Source organism: Pygocentrus nattereri, chromosome 2 (genome assembly GCF_015220715.1).
Source record: "Pygocentrus nattereri isolate fPygNat1 chromosome 2, fPygNat1.pri, whole genome shotgun sequence".
NCBI lineage: Eukaryota > Metazoa > Chordata > Actinopteri > Characiformes > Serrasalmidae > Pygocentrus > Pygocentrus nattereri.
Genome location: NC_051212.1, coordinates 30,044,534 through 30,069,278, shown reverse-complemented (window position 1 = coordinate 30,069,278; position 24,745 = coordinate 30,044,534). Strand labels below are relative to the sequence as shown.

The 24,745-nt window shown below is 38.6% G+C and overlaps 3 protein-coding genes across 6 annotated transcripts; 2 read left to right on the top strand and 1 right to left on the bottom strand.

The window, feature by feature from the left end:
* The first annotated feature begins 174 nt into the window (after positions 1 to 174).
* Positions 175 to 11,220, top strand: acer2 (alkaline ceramidase 2). Of its 4 annotated transcripts, none has more exons than XM_037534407.1 (6): positions 175 to 195; positions 1,254 to 1,311; positions 3,802 to 3,943; positions 4,694 to 4,831; positions 8,335 to 8,472; positions 9,643 to 11,220. In XM_037534407.1, the coding sequence occupies exons 1-6, from the start codon at positions 178 to 180 to the stop codon at positions 9,827 to 9,829; spliced, it is 681 nt and encodes a 226-aa protein (XP_037390304.1). In that variant the 5' UTR covers positions 175 to 177; the 3' UTR covers positions 9,830 to 11,220. The 4 variants fall into 4 exon arrangements, with proteins under 4 accessions (XP_037390304.1, XP_017568045.1, XP_017568044.1 ...); XM_017712556.2 differs by lacking the exon at positions 175 to 195 and adding an exon at positions 251 to 689; XM_017712555.2 differs by lacking the exon at positions 175 to 195 and adding an exon at positions 252 to 689 and having other exon boundaries at positions 1,197 to 1,311.
* Positions 11,221 to 13,725: 2,505 nt separating this feature from the next.
* ppp1r15a (protein phosphatase 1, regulatory subunit 15A) lies at positions 13,726 to 16,838 on the bottom strand. Its single transcript, XM_017712554.2, has 3 exons — positions 16,614 to 16,838; positions 15,090 to 15,969; positions 13,726 to 14,254 (listed from the first exon to the last, which is right to left on the bottom strand). Exons 2-3 carry the CDS (start codon positions 15,960 to 15,962, stop codon positions 14,030 to 14,032), a joined length of 1,098 nt encoding a protein of 365 aa, XP_017568043.1. The 5' UTR covers positions 15,963 to 15,969; positions 16,614 to 16,838; the 3' UTR covers positions 13,726 to 14,029.
* A 1,270-nt stretch (positions 16,839 to 18,108) lies between these two features.
* On the top strand, positions 18,109 to 24,317 carry LOC108436197 (U2 small nuclear ribonucleoprotein A'). Its single transcript, XM_017712539.2, has 6 exons — positions 18,109 to 18,536; positions 19,142 to 19,234; positions 19,481 to 19,732; positions 21,147 to 21,329; positions 21,454 to 21,531; positions 23,451 to 24,317. Exons 3-6 carry the CDS (start codon positions 19,521 to 19,523, stop codon positions 23,593 to 23,595), a joined length of 618 nt encoding a protein of 205 aa, XP_017568028.1. The 5' UTR covers positions 18,109 to 18,536; positions 19,142 to 19,234; positions 19,481 to 19,520; the 3' UTR covers positions 23,596 to 24,317.
* Positions 24,318 to 24,745: the final 428 nt, after the last annotated feature.

The window sequence follows — 24,745 nt, the reverse complement described above, 5'->3', positions numbered from 1 at the left end:
ATTCGTAGGTTCCAACTGAGTCGACTCGGGAACTCAGTGGTGTAGCAAACTGAAAAATGACCTATCAAAACTTAACCTCAAAAACATAGCACGGTTGAAAATATTAAGGACATTTCATTTGAGAGCAAAGTGGATCTGCGAATTCATGAGCGGCATGGCGAATCGGAGGTCCGATTCATGTCGCTGGTGTGTGCGGTGAGTCGTTAATCAGCAGACATTGTGAGAGTGTGGTGGCGGTGCGCATGCGCGGATCACATGTTGCTGTGTTGTTGTGAGCGCCGTGCAGGGGGAATGAGGAGAGAGCAGCTGCTCCGAGCTGCTCCACACTTCAGCTGGACGGCAAGATGATAAGACTGGCGATTAGCTACAGATCACTGAGCAAAACGCAGACGCGGTATAGAAACACTCCAAGTCCTGTCGAGGTCTCGCTGTCCATCCAGAACTCCTAGCCTGCGTCCGTTAACTTAGCGCTGAATTGATTCTGCTTCAGTGTCGAGACTCATCTCGTTTGCACCAGTTTGTCTATCTGGCCAAGTAGGCGGCTGTGGTAGCTGCTGTTGGCTTTGTGGGAGCGCGATTTAACCATGAATGTACTTTTCTGGAACCAGCTCCAAGCTGGAAGCTCGGAGGTGGACTGGTGTGAGGGGAACTATCTGATCTATCCAGGAATAGCGGAGTTTTATAACACGGTACGCCGATAACAGGCTTGTCTGCCTGCTTCCTCACGAAGAAGCAGAAGACAGCTTCTTATTCGCCAGCTTGTTGATCGAATTTTTCCCGTTCGACCTTAAATGGTGCAGCAGTTAAGTCCTGGCGCCTCGGGCTGCTGCTCCATTTAAGGTGGAGCGGTACAATTCGGTCAACGAACTGGCAAGTAGGAAGCCAACTCCAGCCTCGCTGCTTCCTCAGCGCTGCTGCTGCCACGGCTTTGTTGTCTGACTGGAGGATTAACGTGGCTTTGGATTGACTTTGATTCATAATTCTAACAATTTGACTCTATCTGTAGCCCCAAATATCGTCTGTTTTTAATTTATCGTCATTTAGTTAGCGCAATGGTGAAACTTTGGCCAGGTTTGTCGACGTGCCTGTCACAGTTTAGCCTGTTAGTCTGACTGTGGTCTAACTCTAGGACCCGTGTGTGACTTGACAACTCAATGGCTTTACCTGATTTTCTTGCTCTCTCTTTCTTCTTTTAGATAAGCAACATTCTGTTTTTCATTCTGCCTCCTATTCTGATGTGTCTTTTTCGCCAGTATGCAACTCATTTCAACAGTGGGATTTATCTGATATGGACACTGCTGGTTGTGGTCGGTAAGTTCAGATTCTCTGATCTAGAGTAACCCCTCAGAGGAAGCTCACACACAAGAGCAGCTGAGTTCATCTGTGTTTAGGACAGCGAGACCCTTCATTCTTTTTGCCCTTGCCTGCCTCTCTTTCTGGAAGATTAAGATTGAGGCTTGGAGATGAGGCTTTAGCAAATAAATCTCTATCTTTTAAAGATGGGCGAACATGCCTTAAAGGGGAATCCTACTATTTTTCTCATAATCTCTGCAGAATTCAGTGGTTCACATATATACAGTCATTCAGGGTGGCTTGAAATAATTCATTTGTAGAGAAACTTGCCAGTTCAGATTTCCTCTAAGCTTATGTCTGTAATGCTGATGGTGGTAAAAATAATGGTCAATCTAGGGGGGGAAAGGAGTCTTTGGGGACTGTTTTGCCTTCATGTATCCCTCTGCCATGAATGGATGAACATAAATTGATTAAAATGGGTTTTAGACCAAAACATTATCACACAGCTACCATGAAACGTTGTCTCAGTCACCAAGCAATGTATTCATAACCATTTCATTTTGTAACTTTCTGTGAGGAGTCTTTTAGAGGTGGACATCTGGTTCCTATCACCACCACTGTGAACAATTCTGACTCAGTAAGTTTCTCTAGAACAAAGCATTTCGCACCAGACCACTCTGAAAGATTTTGCTGACATGTCAACCATTTAATTGTGCAGAAAGTTTCGAGAATGTCGATGGAGTTCCTCTGCAAACCCATTTGTGGCCAAGAACTAAATTTAATATGAGAAGAAATGTGCCACACAGCTTGTTCTAGTGGTTCTACAGTGATGACATTTTTGTTGGGCAAACATGTAACAGTAGGCCTGAGCATATTAGTAGTGCTTCTTTAAGTGGTGCTTAAAGAACTCTGAACAACTGCATGTTTCATTACAAACAGAGCCTCAGAATTAAATCTCTTTACTTTGTCATGTTGTGAAATGGTTAAAAAAAAAAAAGTACTAAATTGATGATTGTTTTTTTGTCACACTAGTGGTTATTGTATTGTTCCAGCTTATCAAACCTCAGAGAAATATATTCTGTATGGACCAAAGTAAGTCTAAAAATAGATGTACACATAGACATTAAAGGGCTAATTGAAGTTTCTGTGTCGCTGGAGAAAATGGGAAGTTCAGTTTTAGTGCCAGTCCATTATGAAATGCATTCAACTCCTTTTGCTGGTCCCGTAACTCTCCCAGCTCATACTGGCCTCTGTTTCTCTCTCACTGAATTATTTTTTGTCTCCGCTGATGTTCTTACTCGTTGACTTGCATATGGTAAGATGCACAAAGCGCATTCCTGTGTCAGCTGTGGGAGAAAAAAAACCTTTAAATCTTTAGGTGACCAAAATATCCCGCACGTGAGAACAGTGACCTCTCAGTGTCTTTGCTGGAGTTCAGTGGGGAAACAAGGGAAGCCCTGTCACATTTTGCAGCTTGAAAGGTGCCCTCTAATGTAGTGTCACTGTCACAGTTTGTGAGCTGATTCCAGGCAAGATTTTGTCAGCGCAGTGTCAGTTGTTTTGCTTGCAGTTGCTGACCTGACACCAGTTTGACACTTTGTCTTGTAATGGTTGACTGTAGCTTGTTGGTGCTGTGAGCCAGCTGACAGCTGAGTCCATAAAATATCAGCACAGTGATTGTGTAGGAAACTAGCCATCTCAGCACAAACACTTCGATTCATCTCCTCCTTTTTTTTCCCTCTACTCTGTGGGAATTGGTGACATTTTGTTACCTCAGAAATATCCCTCTCACCCTCATGATCTATAATGGGTTTATTTAAGGGATCAGGATTAGAAGCGGTTTATTCAAGGCTGTTTTTTTTTTTTTTTTTTTTTTTTTTTTTTTTTTGGAGCCAAAGAGGTGGAGTGCTGATACAGGCAGCATTGTAGATGTGCTGTGATTACTGATCATAGCTGCATTTGGGAAAGGGCAGATCTGCGCTGAACAGTGTCAGATCAGCCTTTTTTTAAAGGCAGAGATTTTTATGTTTTGGTTATCAGAGTAAAATGCAGTACTACTAGTGCTTATTCAGAACTATATAATGGTTGCATTGCTTGTGCATTGTTGTTAAATCTATTGCTTAGCAATCACTCAGTGAAAATAAATGTCACTGTCTGAACAAAACCTCAAATCTATATATATCAGACACAATTTGGGAAGCCCTGTATTGTATTATTGTGTATGTGAGAGAAGTTATGTAAATTAAAAGCGAAGAAATGGGTCAGTGTGCTGAAAGAAAAGAAATGCATGCTATGCTGCAAGAATAAAACAAATGTTGTGCAACACATTCCACACCCATGGTTTAGCTAAAGCATCCGTTTTCATTTGGTGGGTGGTCTCATGGACAGAACAAGCCATAGCTTTTATACTGTCAGTACAGTGGTCCAACTCATTTCATCTGAGAGATGGGCTGACATGTTGTGTTCACAATTCATCCTGAACATTCATCCCATGTGTCTCTTGTGCAGGGATTGGCTCCACTTACTTCCATGCTACACTGAGTTTCCTGGGACAGATGCTGGATGAATTAGCAATACTGTGGGTGCTTATGTGTGCCATTGGCATGTGGTTCCCCAAGAGATACCTTCCTAGGATATTCCGTAGAGACAGGTGAATATGCTCATATTCCTACAACATAAAATATGATAAACTACAGAGATGTTCAAGAAATAATTACAGGTGCACAATTTGAATCAGGTAAAAGGGGAATCAGTAGCTTTTTGCTCCAAATGCATCATCTCCAAACAGTCAATTTATTATTTTTATTTTGTTTCTTCTGTCTTGCAATTTTAGACGTAAATAATGTGAGTATGGTAAGATCACTCGTGCTGTATTTTAAGCAGCATATCTGTAGCAATGGAAAAGTATCTCTGGAGCGTGGAATCACACTCCAGTAACTGGCAGTTCGTCTGATAGACGAATCTAGTGTTGAAAGGTGACTGTATGGTGACAGCAGTAAAGTTTGGTGGATGTTACTGCTGCTGCATGCAAAAGAAATGCAAAAAAAAATAAAATCTATCCATCATTCAATTTGGCTATAAGGAATCAGAATCGACCATAAAAATTCATGATTGGTACAAACCTAGTAATGTTGTAATTTATTATGAAGAATAATCTCTGTAAACAGCTCTTTAACTGAGAAGTGAAGTTTATTTAGACTTTCTAAACAACTATGAACCACTAAAAGAGGACCTGTTTTTGTGTGGGCATAAGAAGTTTCCTCATTATAATATTTCGTTATATAATACATTACCTGTCTCAGCCAATCGGATTTTACAACTGAAAAAATCTTTTTTATAATGTGCATTTTATACCTGTACGCTGATATGGTGTTCTCTCTTTCTCTATCTCTCTCACCAGGTCAAGGTTTAAATTGGTCGTAGGCATTCTCTCAGGAATCACTACTGGCCTGGCCTTCATAAAGCCGGCCATTAACTCAATCTCATTAATGACCCTGGGAATCCCATGCACAGCTCTTCTCATCACAGAGCTTAAGAGGTCAGTGTTCCAGCTGCAGCCCACATATAGGCTCCTACATTATCTTGGAGCTTTCAATTATGACCTGACATGCTCTGTAACGTGTCATACCGCTACTGAAAGCTATTCAAGAATCATAGATATCAGGACTCGCAGATGCCTAGGTTGGTTTTAATTGATTTATTTTGTTTAAATATGTAGAAAATTCATTTCATACATTTTCAATTTTGTACGTAATGTAGATTTACTACTTTTATTTTAACTCCGATTAAGAAATTGACTTTGTGAAAATTCTCTGTTATATAGCGCATAGCTGTCAGACTTCTTCAGTAGGATTCCTTTGTGCAGGATATACCTTCATATGCAACACAGTCTCTGTGTGCTGTCTGTGTCTGTGTCTGTGTGTTAAATTGTTTTGTAGAAGTCCAATGTTCAGGCTTGACCAGATCTTTCAATTCTGATTTATTTTAACCTGTTTGTTCGCTGACTCTCTATACATAATATGATGGTTTTATCAAAACAGGAAGTGTAGTCCAACTTCTGCTTCGCTTTTCTCAATTTAGCAGCACCCAGTACGTCCTGCACTGAACCATGTGATAAGGTCACACACGTTCAAGTTAGAAAGTGTATGTGAGGGGTGAGGTTACATTTTCATGGTTGTGTGCATGGTTATCTCAAACCTGTCTATTTTTAGAGTTACTTCTGCACACCAGTTTCTACTTATAAAATCTACACTGCCGATCAACAGTTTGAATCATGGTTTTTGGATTCTTGTACTTTGATTCCTTATAACTTTATAAGGTTGATCTAACTTGTAAGGTGTAAAAAAAAAGTGTTACAATTATACTAGATGACTATAAATAAATGCATTGAATAATGTTGCCAAGAAGCTTAGAATATTCTATAAAACGTTTTAAAATGCCTTCTGTTGGCTCGCATATAGCATTTCATATCTACAGTGAATAAATAATCACAGAATAAAATAACAGCAGCTAATATGACACTAACCTGTCAATATGATTCTAACCTTTTGCACAGTAATGCATCATATAGAACTTGTTGTATAAAAGTTGTCTTCTCTAAGAGTTCCATGACTCCATGAACCTTGGTAGTACAAAATATTAGGATCTTTTGAGGCCAAAATGTTGTCATTAATAATTAATTAATGTTTTTGTGCAGTTTATTGTCTGGGCATCACACCCTTGCTGGTAAAGTTTTCATTGGCTCTCATGCTCTTAGTTCCTTCCCATGTCATCTTCCTGTTCTCTCTGTGCTAGAACATTTGGCAGGCAAACATATTGTTAGCGATGTGTCAAGATTTTTTTGGGGTCAACACACAATTGATAAGAGACCACACTGGCGCCACCAGTTTTCCTAAAGGAATTCTGTTAGAGGTCCTATACTGGAATGTTGAAGGATGCAAAAGGGAATGCTACCAAAAGGTCCTTATCATTTTTCTTGACTGTTAGTAAAGCTTAGACTGCTTTAGGCTTCACAACATTATGGGTTACTGAGATATGTGAGATGAGTTTTTGAAATGTGTGTGTGTAATGCAAACTTTTTTTCTTTTCAGTCCTACTTGTTTGCTGTAGTATTGTATGCAGGGACAGTGAAAACATGAACAATCTTTTCAATCCAAAAAGGTTTCTTTTTTTTTTTTTTCCTTTCTTTTCAGGTTCATGTTTTTCATATCTGTTTATATTTAGATGGAATAACCAAGTAATTTGTTTGTGATTCTGGACTTTTGAACAGTAATGCATCTTGAATATAATTTGTGGTATGAATGGAAATATTCTTAATGAGAAATTGATGATGAATATGGTTGATTGGTTTTATTGAGAAGTTAGATTAGGAATTCATGGACCCAGTTAACACAGAGCAGATGTGATTAGTCTTGTAGCGAGTAATGAGTGGCGTGCAGAGAGAAGCACTATGTGTGAAACTGCGTTGTATGTGTTTGCAGTGTGTTAAAAACTGAACATGTTTTTAGCAGCTGTCTTCAAGCTGTTGAATTAGCATATTCCCAGTAGCTGTGAGATACAGTGTGACACACGGACTAAACCTTTAAACAGCACTGACCTTATCATTCACCACCTACAGCACTGTTCACTGAACACCAGTCACACCTGCACAAGAGAACAAGCTTGGTTCTCTGTCTCTCTCTGTCTCTCTCTTTGTGTGTGTCTCTGTCTCTCTCCCTCTCCCTCTCCCTCTCTCTCTCTCTCTCTCTCTCTCTCTCTCTCTCTCTCTCTCTCTCTCTCTCTCTCTCTCTCTCTCTCTCTCTCTCTCTCTCTCTCTCTCTCTATCTATCTATCTATCTATCTATCTATCTATCTATCTATCTATCTGTTTTTGTTATTTTTTTTTTCTCTCCTATCTCTGTTCTCTATTTTCATTCTTTCTCTGTCCTTCTCTATCTCTCTCTGTGTCCCCTCTGATTCTCTTTCTGCCTGTCTTCTTTCTCTTTTGATCTGTCTCTGTTAATCTGTGTGTATCAGAAAAGTACTTTTACTTTTTATCTTCTCTCTTTCTCTTTCTGAGGACTATTGTTCTTGAAGTGTCAGTGGTGTATTAGTGTGCTGGGACAGTAGAGTGCTTTATCTGTGTTCTGTCTGAGGAAAAATGACTGACCCATGTGGCCAAGAAATTCTGTGAATATTTACGAAAGCCATCAGTAACAGGCGCATACATTGTCGGCTAAATGAGGCAAAACAACTCACACTGACGCAAATGTTATGTCACTGCCATTTTGCCTAATGTGAAATTTGAGAGATGTGGATATTCAGTGGCGTCAGTTCGGGGATTGTTTGTGTGCGCACACATAGGAGGGAGAGGGAGGAAAACAGAGGAGCACAGACTATCAGAGTGAAATCGTCTGCTGTGCTCAGTAGGGTGACATTTAAACTGCTAAGTCGTTCACCAGTGCCAGTCATTCAATTTGTAAACAACATCACTGTGAAGTAGATATACCTTTGGGAAAGTATTATTGAGTAAGAGTCCAAGAGTACTTATGAAAGTACTTTAATTATCAAGTAAAAGTATTTGATGAATTTTGATAAATTCATCTTCTTAATAGAACATGTTCATCTAAACAATATTATACAAGATCTATAACACAAAGCACTTTTACTTTTGATACTTAAGTACGTTCACAAGCAAGTGGTTTTTTTTTTTTTTTTTTTTTTTTTTTTTTTTTTACTTTCTCAAGTATAGACAGAAAATACTTGTAGTGTTTTACCTACTCTTACACAAGTAAAGAAGCATTGTTCTCTATCCATCTCTGTTTATATAACACTCAGTGCTTTACAGAGAAAGGTAAATAAAACATTGAAATATAAAACATTATGGTGCAATTGAAATGAAATGAAATTAAAACTGTGAATTGAAAAACAAGAGACCCAGTATGGGAGGTATATGCTAGCCGGAGCAAATGTTTTAAAATCTATAAAACTTGCATTCCTAATATTTTTGTGACAAATATCCCCTGAATAGTAACTGTATGTTCACTGTGTGTTGTTTTGCAGATGTGAGAACGTGCGTGTGTTTAAGCTGGGTCTGCTGGCTGGCCTCTGGTGGACCCTTGCGCTCATGTGCTGGATCAGTGACCGTATCTTCTGCGAGATGTGGTCGTCTGTCAACTTCCCTTACCTGCACTGCGCCTGGTGAGTACACTTCTATGTCTACTCAGCATGTTTAAGTGCACGTTCAGATTACATGTAGAGAGCACAAGCAGCACACTTCACTGTATCAGTAGCAACTGCACTTGTCCGTTTCCATGGAGTGCACTTGAAAATTCACTAGCAGAGGAGGAAGCCACTATCCAGTCCCACTGTAATTTTCACACATTTTTCAAATGAAGCTGTAATGTAGTGTTTAGATCTGAAATCCTTAACTTAAAATAAAAGCCAAGGGGCAAGTGCTGAAGTCCATCAGTAAATGTTTACACGAGACTTGTATATTTGTGCAACACTAGCTAGGTTTCCATTCATGCATTTTTATGCTTAATTAAGCAGTCAAACACGAGAGGAAGCGTGTTGTCGCAAAATAGCATCACAGCTGTGATTTGGTTGCAGTAGATCATCACAGCTGTGATGTTATTCACGATAACATACAACTTTGAGTGTTCTGTTGCTTTTATACAACAGGTAAATTAAGGAATTAATTACTTAGGCTGTGAACGTGGCATTTAATATGTTTTAATGTCAGCAGTTCCTTCAGCAATATTACAGTTCCTTAGACGTAGCAACAAGCTGCTTGTTGAGTAACAAGCTGTGCTCACTCACTGCACAGCCGGCAGTTCATTCTCCAGCTCCGCACAAACTAAGTGACATTTTAGGAATTTAGTGTGGTCTCATCTTCAGAGTCTGACCAAATCAACTGTCAGTGAAATGTGATCTTCAAAGTATCCATTTTCTGTTTGTGGCAAAGTCAGAGGTAAAAACGTTCAAACGGCTTGAGCTTCTCCTACAGCTCTCAAACTCGTTGCTTAGCAACAGTGTCTTAGCCGAGTGATACAGTGTTTGAGAAACACCTGTGAAGTTATGGGAAAATATCAGCACGATTAGAACACCTCTCAACCAATCAGCTAAATCAGTCTTCAAATCAATGTCTATCAGAGACAAAGAGGTTCAATGCTGTTAAAATTACTTTGATTAATGTGCCCAGTGGCTTCTTTTAGAAGAGAGAGTTTTGAGTCAACAGGGTTTCTGCTCTTTTCTAAGTACTAGGAAACATAAGTGTAATTATATGTGTAATTATAGGAACAGATGTGGATCTCTGATTTAGATTATTAATTTGATAACTTCTTCTTTTGATGTTATTTGAATCTGTAGGCACATTTTGATCTGCTTGGCCTCCTACCTTGGCTGTGTGTGCTTCGCTTACTTTGATGCGGCATCTGAGGCTCCAGAGCAGGGTCCGGTGATCAAATTTTGGCCCAGCGAGAAGTGGGCCTTCATCGGTGTGCCCTATGTAACTCTGCTGTGCGTCCACCGGAAGCCCTCCATCAAGGTCACGTGACTGGCTGGTGCTGTCTAACTTACTGCCTTCTCAATGCACTTTTTTTCTGAGACTGCGGATAAAAATGTTTTTTTGTCAGTATTAATAATAATTTACAATCTGCACCTCATTGTGTTTTATTGTGAAATGATGCGGCAGCAAAATCATTTGTGTATAACAGCACAGGACAAGCACACAGCTAACCTCAGATGCTCCTGTTGGACTGTGGGATTAATAGGTCTGGTCTCCTGCACCTAATTAAACCTATATTGTTATGTGTGGACACTGGATTTCAAAACCTACAGTAGTGTGCAAAAGTCTTAGGCAGCCAGCAACATTGATTAATACTGTTATCTTGGCAGTAAATCTGTTTATCTTTGCCAGTAAAAACACTGTATAACTTTAGATTAAATACAAAAACTTAAATATAATAAAATATAATGAGATTTTTTTTTCACAAGGCTTATAGTTATTGACTTTTTGGTTGGAAGGACGTAGAAGAACACAGTTCACTCTCTGTGCACTCCAGCCATTGTACGAATTTGTTCAATTCCATGAGCAGCACACCTGGTTTAATTTTAACATGTAAATGCAAACAGCCCAGAATGAATCCAAGTCGTTTATCAAGTGCCTAAGACTTTTGCACAGTACTGAACACTATCTTATCTCAAAGTACGTTCTAAAAGCACAGAGGATTAAATAATTGTTTGTTCGCACAAAAGCTCTTTTACTCTTGCTTCTCTGAGTGTTGATGGTGAGGTGTGTATATCATTTCACTTTTACAGTGAATCTTTAGCAGATATGCAAAGATGTTTAACAAAATGATTGAATGAGCACCTTTTATAGCAATTGGTTGTTGGTGTGTTTTACCAAATAGCCATGTATCATGTGCTAAAAATAATCCAGAGGATTGAAGTACAATTGTATGCAAGAATTTGGACATCCCCAGTCAAATGTTTTGTTGATTTTTTTTTTTTTTTTTTTTTTTTTCTCCTCCAGTGAAAAAGAAATTGGCACATGCTCTACAGAACACATACATATGACATTTCCTGCTAATTTTAGGGAACAAATTTTACAAATTAGCAAAAAATGTGTCATAACTTTTGGACAGGGAACATTTTGGGTATTTTCCCCCCTAATATGTTAAATTCATATATTACATATAGCGAATAAACAGTAATTATTTTGCATAATATCATCGTTGAGGTGTAAACAGTCAATTCAGAGTGGCCTGATGTGAAACTATTTGTTGTAGAGAAACGTACCACCTCAGGTGTCTTTACAATGGTGGTGATAGGATCCAGGGGTCCAGCTTTCAGAAGCATTAACTATTTACAAAAAAAAAAAAAAAAACATTAACTCTTCAGACATCTGGTTCCTGTCACCACCAGCATTCTGACTTTCTCTAGAATGAAGCATTTCACATCAAGCCACTCTGAATGACTATTTACATCTTAACCATTTAATTATGTAGAAACTTTGACAAAATCGGTGGAAAAACTGGTGGAGTTCCCGTTTAACATATTTCTTTCCTTTTAGAAAATCAACAAAACATGTTATATGACTAGGGGTGCCCAAGCTTTTGCACTTGACTGAATCTAAACCAAGAGCAAATGTCTTTAATTATGCCAAGTTCTCTTCCTTACATTAGATAATAATTTTATTAATATTGATACGAATATCTTTATAACCTATTTGGACTTGGACTAATCTTTAGTTTAATGGTGTTAATGGGCTGAACTAAGTCACATGATCTTCTTTTGATCTCACTTAATGAAGGGTTATGTTTAATATGTATTAATACCTTAACAGAGCTTAACACACATGTTTTGATTGTTAAAAAGGGAGGTGTTTTGTGTTGTTGGCAAACTGTATTGCAGGCTCTGTTGGAGGACTTATTCTAGCTATTGCCTCTGCTCATAAATTATTGCATGGAAGTTTGTTTGGTGAACTGCATATAAAAGAATGTTCCCCTGAGAATGTTTAGCTAATGTTTGCCAGTTGGTTGCATTTCTTCTTCTTAAGGGATTCAGTGACGAGTTTCTGAGCATATTTCTTGCTAAAAGACTTGAACGGAGACTGAAAGCTCTAACATCACTCTGCCATTTTGTGTGCGGCTGGTTGATGAAGGACTAAGGAGGATGAACGCACTATGACAATTAATCATTGTACATAAGTGAAGCAATCCTCACATTCACAGTCTCCCTTGCAGTGTTTTGCTATGACATCATGCAAGAATTTAAGTCTAAAGTGCCACAACATAGTGTCAGTGTTACTGATACTGAATCGGGTCCATTTTAGCAATGAAATCTAAATCTGTTTTTGTACAGTTATTATTAATCAGCTTCCTCTACTTTTGTAAAGAAGAAAATGATGGGAAGTCTGAGGGTAAACAATGCCATGAAGGGCTGTTACATCAGTTTTTTGCTGTTTGTCACTCAGAGGTGACACAGGGACCAAGTATACAAAGACTATTTATTTTTCTTGGTGGTAACTAATCTTTTTGTAGGTATTGCTGACAAATGACTGTTTGTAATTGGAACAAAAACATTTAATGACTGTATTTTTGCATTTTATTTTATGTAATTAAAAAGATTCATATTACCAGCTGCAGTGTTGTCTTCATGTCAGTGTAGATTGTTGTGATGCCTTTGTGACAGTGATGCCCAGATGACAAGTGTTCTCCGGAGTACTGGACCACTTTTGGTTCCCTAAAGAACCTATCAATTAATGCTTGTTTCTCGTCTCAAACTAGTCTTTAATATGGTATTTGTAGTGTTGTGTAATATTCTGTAACAGTATTGCATCCCTCAGCCCTATCAGGTTTACAAGTTTGTTGCTTTTTTGTGTTTTACTGCTAGTGTAGCCACTGATATAGAGGCTAAGAAATACATATTTTATATATATATATATATATATATATATATATATATATATATATATATATATATATATATATATATATATATATATATATATATATATATATGCAGACATTTGGCTTCATAGTACTAATGTTAAATGTCTGGCTTCCTTCTGCATTAGCTAGCTAGGGGGAAAAAGAGCCTGTCCTTGTGTATTCCCTAAAGAGCTTCCAGTCCCTTGCAATTTCAAGATGTATCATCAGAAAGAGGCTTTCCTGACCTTTCAACCAGCAAACCAGACCATAGACACTACTGTGACTCCACTGTAGAAGGTGAGTGAGCATGTTGACAACACATTCAGTTTGTTATATTTTTATTGGACTTTTTAAAGAAGCATTTTTGAGATGTGCGTGTAAACGTTTTTTAAACATTTTTCAGGACATCAGAGTGTTGTAAAGGTTCTATACAAATTAGTTTTTGTCCTATACAGCCAAGCTAAGAACCATTAGGAACATTTGTTTTTAGATGCAAATCACCTCATGGACCTGTTCCTGTATTCACAAAACACCTCTGATTAGGAATGCTGATCTAGGACATGTTTCTGTAAGAATAGCGCAAAAAAAACAATCTGATTCTAAGTCAGAACTCCTACTTTTTAAGCTTTGTGGACATGAGCGGTCTTCTAAATCTTTCATTTAGCAGCCTGAAAGTTCTCCACAGCATGGGTACTATTAGTAGCCAAATCTTTTTGAAGAGCAGCGCTTTGCATCAGTGACACTGTGTGTCCTTTATAAGAAGGAATTACTTTTTAATGTTTTAGGCAAAATGGAGCTTGCTACAGACAAATGTGTTGAGAATTCCCATGTACTGTTTGGCTTTCTGTGGGACAATTTATTCTTGGACATCTGTCCATAACTTTCCATAGGTCTATGAGCCTCAGTGGACACACTGACCCCCTGCCAATGATGCGTCCCAGAGGATAGAAAGGCTCTCTAGGAAGCACGTCCAATGACTGGCAATGCCTCCTGAGAAAGAAATGCAATCTCATTCCAGTTAACCTAAAAAAAAAGTGTTTATTGACACAAGAATATAAATAGTTAACAAAGCCGGTTCTACAATTTAAGATTCCCTTAACATCACAGAATGAACTAAAATACATAACTAACAGTACAACACAGAGTAAAAAAGTCACACTAATACAGTCAATGGAAAGTGCTTGTTGTAGTGCAGTAACTTAAATGTGTAGAGGTAAATAGCATATAAAGCACCACAGAAACAGTCTGTATAAATAACCTTAACAAGTAGGAAGTATAAACAGGAAATGCATAAAATACAATCAGTAGAATGGTACAATGCTTTAGCGGTGTTCTGGCTGAGCTCCTCTTTGAAGTCGGTCCCAAACCCTGGCTCTATGCTCTGCTGTTAGGCATGGGTTGAGCACCTCTCCGGTTCTCTCCACTCTTCTTCTGAAACGCTCTCGATCTCTGGCTAGCTCCAACCAGCAGGAACCATCTCGTGCAGCCTGGCTGGCAGAGCTCCAGGCTATCAGGTGGTGCACTGTTACCTCCTCACTGAAACGTACCTGAAAATGAAAACATCTACAGTTCAGTAAAAAATATTCAGAAGATGCCAAAGAGGTTGAATCATGGTGTTACAGCCAGCCGCACCTGTTAGCATAAGAAGGTACGAAGAAGAACTCTTAAAGTGCCTGTGTCCTACAGATTTCTTGTGTTGAACATTTTCCTCCAAATTCCATGTGATATTTCTGACGTTTTATGCACCAAAACAGTCATAATTCAAGTTTAAATGACCACTGTCCAACCTCTCTTTATTTCACAGAACTAAATATGCTGTTTTTGTTACTGTAGCCTTAAAACTGATATGGGCATCTCAAAAGGCAGTGAAATTGTTACAATGTATACAGACTACATCAAAAAAAAGGGTTTTTTTCCTATGATTTATGATTTCTAGCTGTTAAAAAGTTATGCTTCACTAAGTTTTACATAGTGAGTCATATTTGTGCCTTATCATTGGGTGTGACATACAAGGGTGTTGTCAACACACTATCAAATGTCATGAAAACAAGGCTCATGACTACTAGTCATGGCAATCTCATTCTTCCATGAACTGTCCTTTCTCATGACTTGCACAGCATTGCATCAGTAGTTTTCCTAAACAGATCTCTATTTAGGAAACATCCCTAGTATGCTGGTCACTGGAGACCATCTCATCCATCCTGCAGTTCTTAGTACTTTTAAAGTCTTTGACTACAGAGATTGGCACACAGTGTAAAGTGAATGTAAACATTGCCTAATCAGAAGTAACATATTTAAAAGAACTCCAGATTCTTATATCCAAAACAATTCTAGTCAGTTCTACTGAGCTATAATGTGAACCGAGTTTTAATGCAATTCTACCTTCTTTGTTCCTTCCTCTGCGCCCTCCCCAGGACTGTGTTTTACGTCTGCAGATGCTGACTTTTGAACTTCATTTACTGGAGGCCTTGAGGTTGTGCAGTTCTGTGTGGTGTCTGTAGACTCTGTTTTGACTCCAGTGGGGCAGAAGAGGTAGAATGGATTGTAGGGGTCGCTGTTGTTGAAGAAGGACTCCCATAACTCTGTGCTCTCTCTAGATGCATCAGAATCTCCTTCGTCATTTGACCAGTCTGAATCCTCTTCATCACTCCATTTCGTTTCATCCTCTTCATTCTCCTCTTCATCCCCATCATCATTAGACTCCTCCTCATCACTACTACCCCTACCATCTTCCTCCTCTTCCTCAGACTCCCAATCTAGCCAGTCGGAAAGCACAACTTCATCTCCATCACCTGCAAGCTTATCAGGTTTGGTCACAGGATCCTCCATGATCTTCATTTGCGGATCCAATGTGTTCTTGTACATGGTGGTTGGTCTAAATTCCATGTTCCTGGCCTCCCATCCAGGGCCCTCCGGGGCCTCCAAGCCCATGGTCGTTTTCTTTGACTTGCCCATCATGGCCCCTGTTTCTCCAGCACACATAAAGAAAACTTTGGAGTTCAGAAGCTCCGTAACGCTCATAAAGCGACGGATGACTTGCCGGATGACTTCCCACAGATGAAGTCCAATTTTCTCTAGCATGGTAAGGACGGGCATTCCAGTGTATGGGCTTAGTGGCAGATTTGTATTTGTCCTTGTCATGCTAGCAGAATGCACTAGGTTCTTCACAGAAGGGATGTACAGGGCTGCTTGTGGTAGGCACCAGTAATATAACGGGTGATGCAGATTTGTGGTGAACAGCGCCATAGCAGTCATAATCACTCTGTAAGAAAACAATGTGAAGGTGAAATTACTACGAAGATACACGAACACAAGTCAGTGATACCATTCTTGGGTGTTTGTTAGACTGAGGACATTCTTAGCCTATGTAGTTTTACATCCGGTCAGCTCCAGTTCAGGGCAGATGAGTCACAGTGACTGCGTGTTTACGCTCACGTATGCTGTAACCTAGGCAACTGCGCTGCTACGGAAGTACGTTAAACTGAACGGTCATTTCCAACAGATATCGTAAATAGTTCTTAAAAACAAAATCTATGGAGTTATTTCACGAAGTAGACTGTATCAGTTAACAAAATATCTTAAACCAAAAAGACAAGCCTGTCCAAGGGAAAGCGAAGATAAAGTTGGTTTGTTTCTCCACCTACTTCTTCGAATTTACCCGTTCCGCCTTAAAAGACGCAGCAGTTATATTCTGACAGGATGAAGATAATTGCTGCACCATTTAAGGTGGAACGTCAAACTTCAATCAAGAAACTGGCGAATCAGAAACCGACTTCAGTTTCGTGACGAAGACACTCCTGTTGGATATCGTTATTCCTAACTTTCCAGTTGGCTAAGAAATCCTGCTTTTGGTCGATTAGGACATCATTAGTCACACCCAACCTAAACAAAAAGGCTTGACGTTACCTTGAAGATCAGCCAGTTGCTTGACAATCACTCCAGCGAAGATTCCGGGCCGCGAAGTTGAACTCACTGATATTATCGACAACAGTCGTTGTGTACAGCGAATGAATAGAGTCCATGTCGAATAAGTAACCAGTTTTAGCTCCGTTCATAAACATCTCTCTCGCTCGGTGTCTATTTCATGCGCTTCATTCTCTCTGTCCGTAAATAGAAATGACTCTGTGAGTGACCGACTCCGCTTATATCATGAGTGAAGACGTCAGCACACTGGGGGTGGGGCTTACCGTACCTCTCCAATGGCAACCCGGGAAATTCTTTCGTAACGTTTCCAGAAATTCCCACAGCGCGTCGGCTTGAGCTGGAGTTGCATCATATATGGGGAGTGAAACCAGACACGCCACAACACGAACAAAGTAAACACAAAGGAGGGACTTTCAAGGGCTTTCACTCACAGTCTCTGGGTAAACACAGTCGATTTAGAATCGCGCTCGTGTCTGTTATCTGAAGACTTCGCCAACAAAGGGCTGTTTGTGTGCAAGAAATAGGTCTACACACACACAACTGCATAGCCTTGTCATTTTCTCTTTTCAGAAGCCTCTTGAAAGAAATGTGAAAGGCCCATACAACGAAAATGTCCTTGCTTCTTTGAAACACGTTTGGTGTAGTATTGGTAAAGTTTTAAAACGTGTTATTCACCTCCCAGACCGTAAGAATTCGTTGTTTATTTATTTATTTTTGGTTTTTGGTGTCAGCAAAATTACAACACTGTCTAAAGAAAAACAAGTATAGCCAAAATAGAAACTTTAAGGGCAAAAACATTATTTACTTTCAGTGTAAGTTAATGTAAAGACATTTTATTCAGCAGTTTTGGAGCAATTCTATTGGTCCAATCATCATGGAATTTTCACACAAGGTAAAGGACGATTGTTGAGCTCAATTTATGGAGAAAACTAAAAATGGCCAAAACAGATACTGGGTTTTTTTTTTAGACAGAAACCATTTACAAATCAGCAACACATTGAGGGGAAACCCTGAACAAATGAGTGGAGAAACGCAATTGCAGATGCTTCTAGACAGGTGTGTGTGATAAAGTTTATCAGTAATATATCCCACTACGCTCTGTGGAATATACAACAGTGCTAAGCAGGTCCATTAGACCTTGATTTTGGATCGAGAGAGCAAGGGGGAAAACTGTCTTTGAAAGAAGGTTACAGACAGCAGGAGCTTCAGTCACAAAACTCAAGTGAATTTGGTTGAAATTGTTCCTGAGGTGAGTGAGAATGTCAACAAAGGACAAGAAAAGTCCACCCACACCTACATAGAGAGGGATATTCCAGTAGAGTTGTTTTGCTGATATGGGTTTTTCCACCTGTCCCCTTAGAGGATAGAGTCATTGCAAATCAATACAAAAGTAATTCTGACTGTTTACCTTTCTGTGCTGATGGGGAAATTTCTTTTCTGATGATGGTGGTTTAGTAAAGTGTAGAGCACCCACAAGCCAAAAGAACAGTTTAATTGTGTCTTGGCGTGGATTCTACAAGTGTCTAAATCTCCGTCAGTGGTATGAGATGTGTTCTTTAAGCACTGACCATCATGGGACAGAACATATAAACAGGCATATAAATTAATACTGAGTTTCACCTTAAAACAAGCAGAGCATATGACAAAAGCACGTCATAAAAACAACAGTTAAAACTACATAATCAATAAACTAGTGTTAAAGCTGGAGACAGCTGTTCATCTATTCTAGTCTACTGGCTGCTGGCCTAAATGGGGAGAAGGAAGGGGTTAACAGGCAATGTGATTATCCAGATCTTGTGATCCCGACTCCAGTTATGAAAGAAGGCCTTTATGAGTCTAGAGCAGACCTTCACTGCACACACTTGGGGACCGTCACAGCACACCCTACTAACCCAGCTAACACTGGTAAGTATGATTTTAGCTATTGAGATGTGGTTAACTCCACTGATGTGGATCACTTTAGTTTTGTATGTATGTAGATGTTATTTATCCATCACTGTGAATTTCTCATGACAATGTCTTTATGGTTTTGTAAATTATTTTTTAGTCCTGACTGTTCTCAGTGCTTTCTATGTTGGCAGCTGTTTAATGTTTTAGTTATAAAGCATTTGTCATTTTAGCTTGAATGACATCAAACTATTCCTGCTGTTGAAAGAAAACTAAGTGACAAGTCTGAGGCAAAAAGATCGGTGGTGATTTTTTGATACTTGAAATGCATGACTTTGATTAAAAGAGCAGTTTTGCATCACAAGATTGTTGCATGACCCAGATAAGATATGACGTGCACTGAGGTCATCTGCTCATTTGGATAGCAGTCAAAATAAATTGAGAACTGTCCCTAAACAGTCTTCTATGATGTCGGTTTTATTTGCACCCATGCTTAGAACTTAAAAGGTATTAGCTTGAGCTCAGACATGTGTCTAAACCAGTGGTTACCCTGGAGATCTACTTTCCTACGGAATTTTGTTTATCCTGCATCTAACATACTAACACTAATGCATCTGTTCCAGTCAGTCGAGGAATTCTGAAGAAGTGAATTATCTGGAACAGGTGTGGCAGATTGTGGTTGCAGCTACACTTTGCAGGAAGGCTCAATGACCAAGGTTGGTGATCAGTGGTCTAAGCTCTGTACGTGTATGTGATCACATTCTCTCAGTGTAGTATTTACATGACAGTGGAATTTTACCTATTTTGATTGTAAACTGATGATATTTAAACAGAACCAGGGCTGCACAAAACACCATACTGCAGTTATGATGCTGCATATTGCATATTGTGGAGCAAACTGTACGTTATTGCAGTAACAATACAAAGATAACAATTACTGAATGTTACACATTTTTTTAAAGTGTTTGTAGCCTGGTCAGTTGGTGGCCACTATGTGTACTGATGCCATGGTGGTGGGGATCTGACCACATGGAGGAAAGTGAGTGCAGTGTAGTGGAGGCAGGGGCCCCAGCCCCTGGGAGCCCCACCATAGAGCTGGGCCTGAAAAGGCTCTCCTTCGCATATCAGGGCCTTCTAGAGATTCCATATGACATCATTCTGGAGCAGAGGGACACCCTGGAGGTTCTGGACCTCAGCTACAACCTGCTGGATGAGTATCCTTTAAAGGGCACCTTTTCCCGTATGTGCGGGAAAAGAAAACATTTATATTAACATTATGACATCACAATGATATTAGTTTACAATTCCTTAGGAAACGATTCAGTACATCATCAGAATTTTAGTATCATGACATTTTGATTCGATTTGATTTAATCATTTAAACATACATTGAATACACTAATGACTGCAGGAGCTACTTACACAGCAGTAGCAATACAAACTAAAACAATATACTAGGCTCTTTAGGTTTGAAAATGGCCTGGAATTTTTATTTTTAGCCAAATAAGAAGCACACATTTTATTAAATATTATCTTAATAGACTATAAAAGATTATAACACTCCAAAAATTGATTTGTTTAAATCCTTGATATTGATGCATCACAATACATCAATACACATTCCTTTGCTGGTGGAAACGTTACAGAAGAAGGAAAAAACTTTTTTGTATATTATTTTTTAAGTTACATTTTTAGGTAACATTTGGACAGTTTTTATTGGTCTGTTCATGATTAATTTAAGCATACTGTAGTAGGCAGCTGGATTTTTCAAATTCTGAAAAAATAGAAATAGACAAAAAAGTAAATGCCAGATTTTGCCCCGACAGTGACAATTTGCAACCACAATTAATATAAATGAACTAAAATTGAAATTTGAATTTCACTCAGTTATTTTTACTAATAAGTAGGATGTTAACAACTGTTGCTAATTTTCTAACACTTTGCATTTGTTATCAGCTTCATGCTCACCAAAGTGCCTTCTAATAAGAGCAAGTTTTACCAAAAAAATGTTTTGGTAAATTTGTTAAAAGTACATACTGAAAATCTTTTGGCCATAAGGTAGTTTAAACATCTGGAAGCTTGAGTGCTGATGAGAGCTGATGTTCACAATAAGGGGATAAAATATGTATTTTGCTTTGTTCCCAAGGCCATACTGTCGCAAATATTGTTTTCCTCAAAATAAACCTGGTTAGTTTTTAATATGCTAGGTTATTGCAAATTATTGCAAACTGAAAAAGAAAATATGCTCATTTACTAAAACCATTGTAAGGTTAAGGGTCCCCTAATAGTCCCCTTTAGTATTGAAGACAGGATGTATGCAAAAGGGCCAATAGTATGGTGGTGTTAGTGATTGAGGGTGGGTTGTTTCTACTTCAACCATTAGCTTGACTTTAGGCAACCAATTTGGTTGAGACATAGCCATAAATATTAAATGAGAATATTCCATTGTCTTTTTAATTGGTTAAATATATTTATTTGGGCCCAAAAAATCCTGATTATGTTACTGGATTATGTGTTCTGCAGGCTTTTACAGTGCCATCACATCACATACACTAATAGAAGCTTTTGGTCTTTGGTCTTTTTGGTGCCTTTATCAGTGTGTGGCAGTCCTTAACTCAGCTGTTAACGGAGCCCAGCTTTGCTGGTTGAGCTGGAGAAGCTGAGCACCCTTATCCTAGACTGCAACAACTACACCGCTCACGTCAAGTTCCCCTACATGCCCAGCCTCACCACCCTGTGGATCAACAAGAACAAAATCAGCAACCTGCCCATCATAGTGGAGGAGATCCGCTGCAAGTTCCCCAATATCAAGTGGGCTACATTCATCTCTTGTTTTGTATGATCTGCCATAAAAGAGCTGAAGACTCTGTGTTAATGCCACATGACTGTATTTATTCAGAAAAACTAATAAATGTCATTGTTGATGTGTTTACAGGATACTTAGTATGATGAACAATGAAGCAGCACCCAGTTATTTTAATGGAGGGAGTCTGACCCAGTATATTGACTACAGGTAAAGAAACTAACACTTATCCTCTCTATATTTAAAACTTGTGAATGAGATCAGTGAGGATTAGACACAAGATTGGTCACCAAAAATGCTTGTAATGTGATTATCTTTTGAAAGTTATTTATTTATTGCATTGAATTGGATTGCATCATTTGTGTGTGTGTGTGTGTCATTCAATCATTAAGATGTAAACAAAGTCATTCTCAGTGGTTTGATGTGAGGTGGTCTGTTCTAGATGAAACATACAGGGTCAGAACTGTTGAACTGTTCACTGTGTTGACGCTAGGAACCAGATGTCCCAAGACATATGCCACTAAGCTCCATCACAGAAAATGATTACATGAAGTGGTTATGAATACACTGCCTGACGACATAAACTTTGATTTATAGTAGTTGTGAAATCAGGTTTTAGCTTGTGTGTGTGTGTGTGTGTGTGTGTGTGTGTGTGTGTGTGTGTGTGTGTGTGTGTGTGTGTGTGTGTGTGTGTATATATGTATATACATATACATATACATATATATATATATATATATATATATATATATATATATATATATATATATATATATATATATATATCCATCCATCCATCCATCCATCCATCCATTTTCTAAGCCGCTTCTCCGTCATATATTAAAATGTATTTATGGTGGAGATGCACATGGAGGGTGTCATAAGGCAAAATAGTCCTTAGATTTGCTACTATTTTCCCATCATCAACATTACACATAAAAACTCATTACACATCACCAAACTGGTCATTTTGGGTTGCAAATAAAATGGCTATATTTGCATATATATATTGTGACTTCGGGCTTCTTGTCACCACCACTGTAAAGAAATCCGCACCATCTCACATCAAACCGCTCCGGATGCTGTGTGTTCTTCTTAATTGTTGAATTAAGCAGAAATTTTGACAATGCTGTAGAATTCTTCTTTGTACTAATTCTGGTGTATTGTGCCATCTGGTGGTCGAGTTATAGAAAGCAGTTTTTCACGTGGATAAGAAGATGGCGGGCATAGAAAAATTACCTTTAAAAAGCCTCTTGATGAAGAGAAAGTATGACAAAAAGAAAACCAGAAACTGCCAGTGAGCCAAAACATTTTATTTCACTTGCTATGTATTTGATAAGGTCCTTAAAGCCACTGTGATATTTGATGTCATGTTTCAAGGAGTATTTTTCATATGCAGTTCTGAACAGACAAGATTTTTCTGCAGATTTGATTGTAAATAAAGCACTTAGCATGTACAAAGAAGGACCCTAGTCTGTAATTGTGAAGGAAAACCCCCCAGTGTAATTGTCAAAAAAGGCAACAACAGCTCAGTGTTCCAGTAGGACTTTGTAGACTTTGTACATTAAATAAACATGTATGGGCTACAAAGTATATATCCAAAGTTGATCCATAACTTGAAATAGAATGAGATTTCGTTGACAGATTTTAGACAAAATGAAGTTTTTTTACACTGTTTGAAATAAAGGTACTGTACATACTGTACATTTTTCTTTCATTAAGGTACAATCAATGTAAATGTTCCCTCAAAGATACAACAGTGGTTATAAGATCCAGTTGTTTACCTTAAATAAGTTTTTGCAGGTGAAAAGTGTAGATTTGTACCTTTTCATGACCTAATGTTTAAAACAGAACTAAAAAACAAAAAGGCTGGAAACGAGACGGGGTGTGTGCAGTCATTACAACTTAGAAAACATCATTTCAATGAATTATGGAACAGTTATGTTCTCCGACTAAAGGCACTGAGGTGTACCCTTGAGGGTTCTGCTTCAGTGACAAGAGGGGCACTGCCCCAGTGACTGTTATCTTTTGTTCTGAGAGTGTAGAAGCTCAAAGCTCATTCTGTGTGTTTATGATAACATAGGTTCATTCTGAGTTCAGCTCGATTGTCTCCACTCCCTCTTCTGCAGGCAGTACGTTATCAGTCAGATTCCCAGCCTAGAGGTCCTAGATGACACAGAAGTGCAAGAGAAAGAGCGAGAGCTGGCCAGGAAGACCTACAGGATGCAGAGGATCAGGGAGGGCAGCAAAAAGAGGAAGGAGCTCCATCACTGAGAGCCAAGGACTAATCGTATCATCAGACCCTGTCAGGCCGCATGCCAAACCAACGTGCACTCTCTAAATCTCAGAACAATCCAACCACTCATTCCAGGCCTCTATAAGCTTTAAGAGAAGAATGTGAACTAGTACATGTTTGCATTCACAAGGTGATTAGAACTGACTTAAAGGGCCTATCAGCTACTTTTATCTTGTTTTTTGTTCTTCCCATGAGGTTAACTTATGATGTGTGTGTGGTTTTGTGTAGCAAAATTTTGTTTGTTTTTATGTGACTCTTTTCCAGTGTCTCTGTTTTCTCTTAGACTCAAACGAGCTGTTTTTGTTACTTTGTCTATAAGACTGTTTGTTTTAATATAAATATATATATATTATATATAAATGAGCTCTGTTCAGATTTGGACAGCCTGTATTGCGTCTCATTCTAAAAGCAGTCCAGGCTGAAACAGCCAAACTGCTGTAGGTTAAATAGGTTGATATGAAAACAGACTGTTTTAGCAGTTTAATTTCCATATATGAACCATATGTACTCTGAAACTTTAACAATGTTTACATACTACAGCAAACTCTTTTATTTAAAAAAAATGAATTAAGTAAAATGTGTTTTTTTTTCATTAAATGAGCCCCTTAAAGCTCTGATACATGCAGGATAACCGTCAACAGAAATACTTTTCTTTTTTTTTCTTTAACGCAATAAAGATTATGAACGTGTATGTAATGTATCCCTGTTCTGTTTAACATTAATTTAAAGACTCTTAATCCCCCTGCTTCTCTAACAGTGATGAGAAGAGGAAAAATCAAGACTTTTGTTTTCAGTGCACAGCAGTTTCTGATGTTTCAGCAGTAGTACATGGTGAAATGGTGTATTCCTAAGACTCAATCCGGACCAGTGAGTTCATACTGGCATATTGTGCAATATGCAAAACACTTTTCATTGGTTCCTGGTTAACCACTCTAGGAGTGGAGCGTCATTTCAGCCATCCAGCTGAAATACAGTTTAGTCTATTTATATGATTCTTAAATATTATGAAACACCTTTGTAGAGGCGCAAGACAAGAATAAACAGAGTTAATTAGGTCTAAAATCTAATGGCTTTGACCTCTGCTGTCATGGGTTGTAATACAGAGCTAATTCATTACCGTATAAAACG

Bases quoted from the DNA above. Each gene is read 5' to 3' on its own strand.
- acer2 (XM_017712555.2), top strand. From the start codon at position 585: ATGAATGTACTTTTCTGGAACCAGCTCCAAGCTGGAAGCTCGGAGGTG. The intron at 690-1,196 runs GTACGCCGATAA...TTCTTCTTTTAG, and splicing joins TAGCGGAGTTTTATAACACG to ATAAGCAACATTCTGTTTTT. The intron at 4,832-8,334 runs GTCAGTGTTCCA...GTTGTTTTGCAG, and splicing joins CTCATCACAGAGCTTAAGAG to ATGTGAGAACGTGCGTGTGT.
- ppp1r15a (XM_017712554.2), bottom strand. From the start codon at position 15,962: ATGACTGCTATGGCGCTGTTCACCACAAATCTGCATCACCCGTTATAT. The intron at 14,255-15,089 runs GTAGAATTGCAT...TTTCATTTTCAG, and splicing joins CAGAGGAAGGAACAAAGAAG to GTACGTTTCAGTGAGGAGGT.
- LOC108436197 (XM_017712539.2), top strand. From the start codon at position 19,521: ATGCCATGGTGGTGGGGATCTGACCACATGGAGGAAAGTGAGTGCAGT. The intron at 19,733-21,146 runs GTATCCTTTAAA...CAGCTGTTAACG, and splicing joins AGCTACAACCTGCTGGATGA to GAGCCCAGCTTTGCTGGTTG. The intron at 21,330-21,453 runs GTGGGCTACATT...ATGTGTTTACAG, and splicing joins TGCAAGTTCCCCAATATCAA to GATACTTAGTATGATGAACA.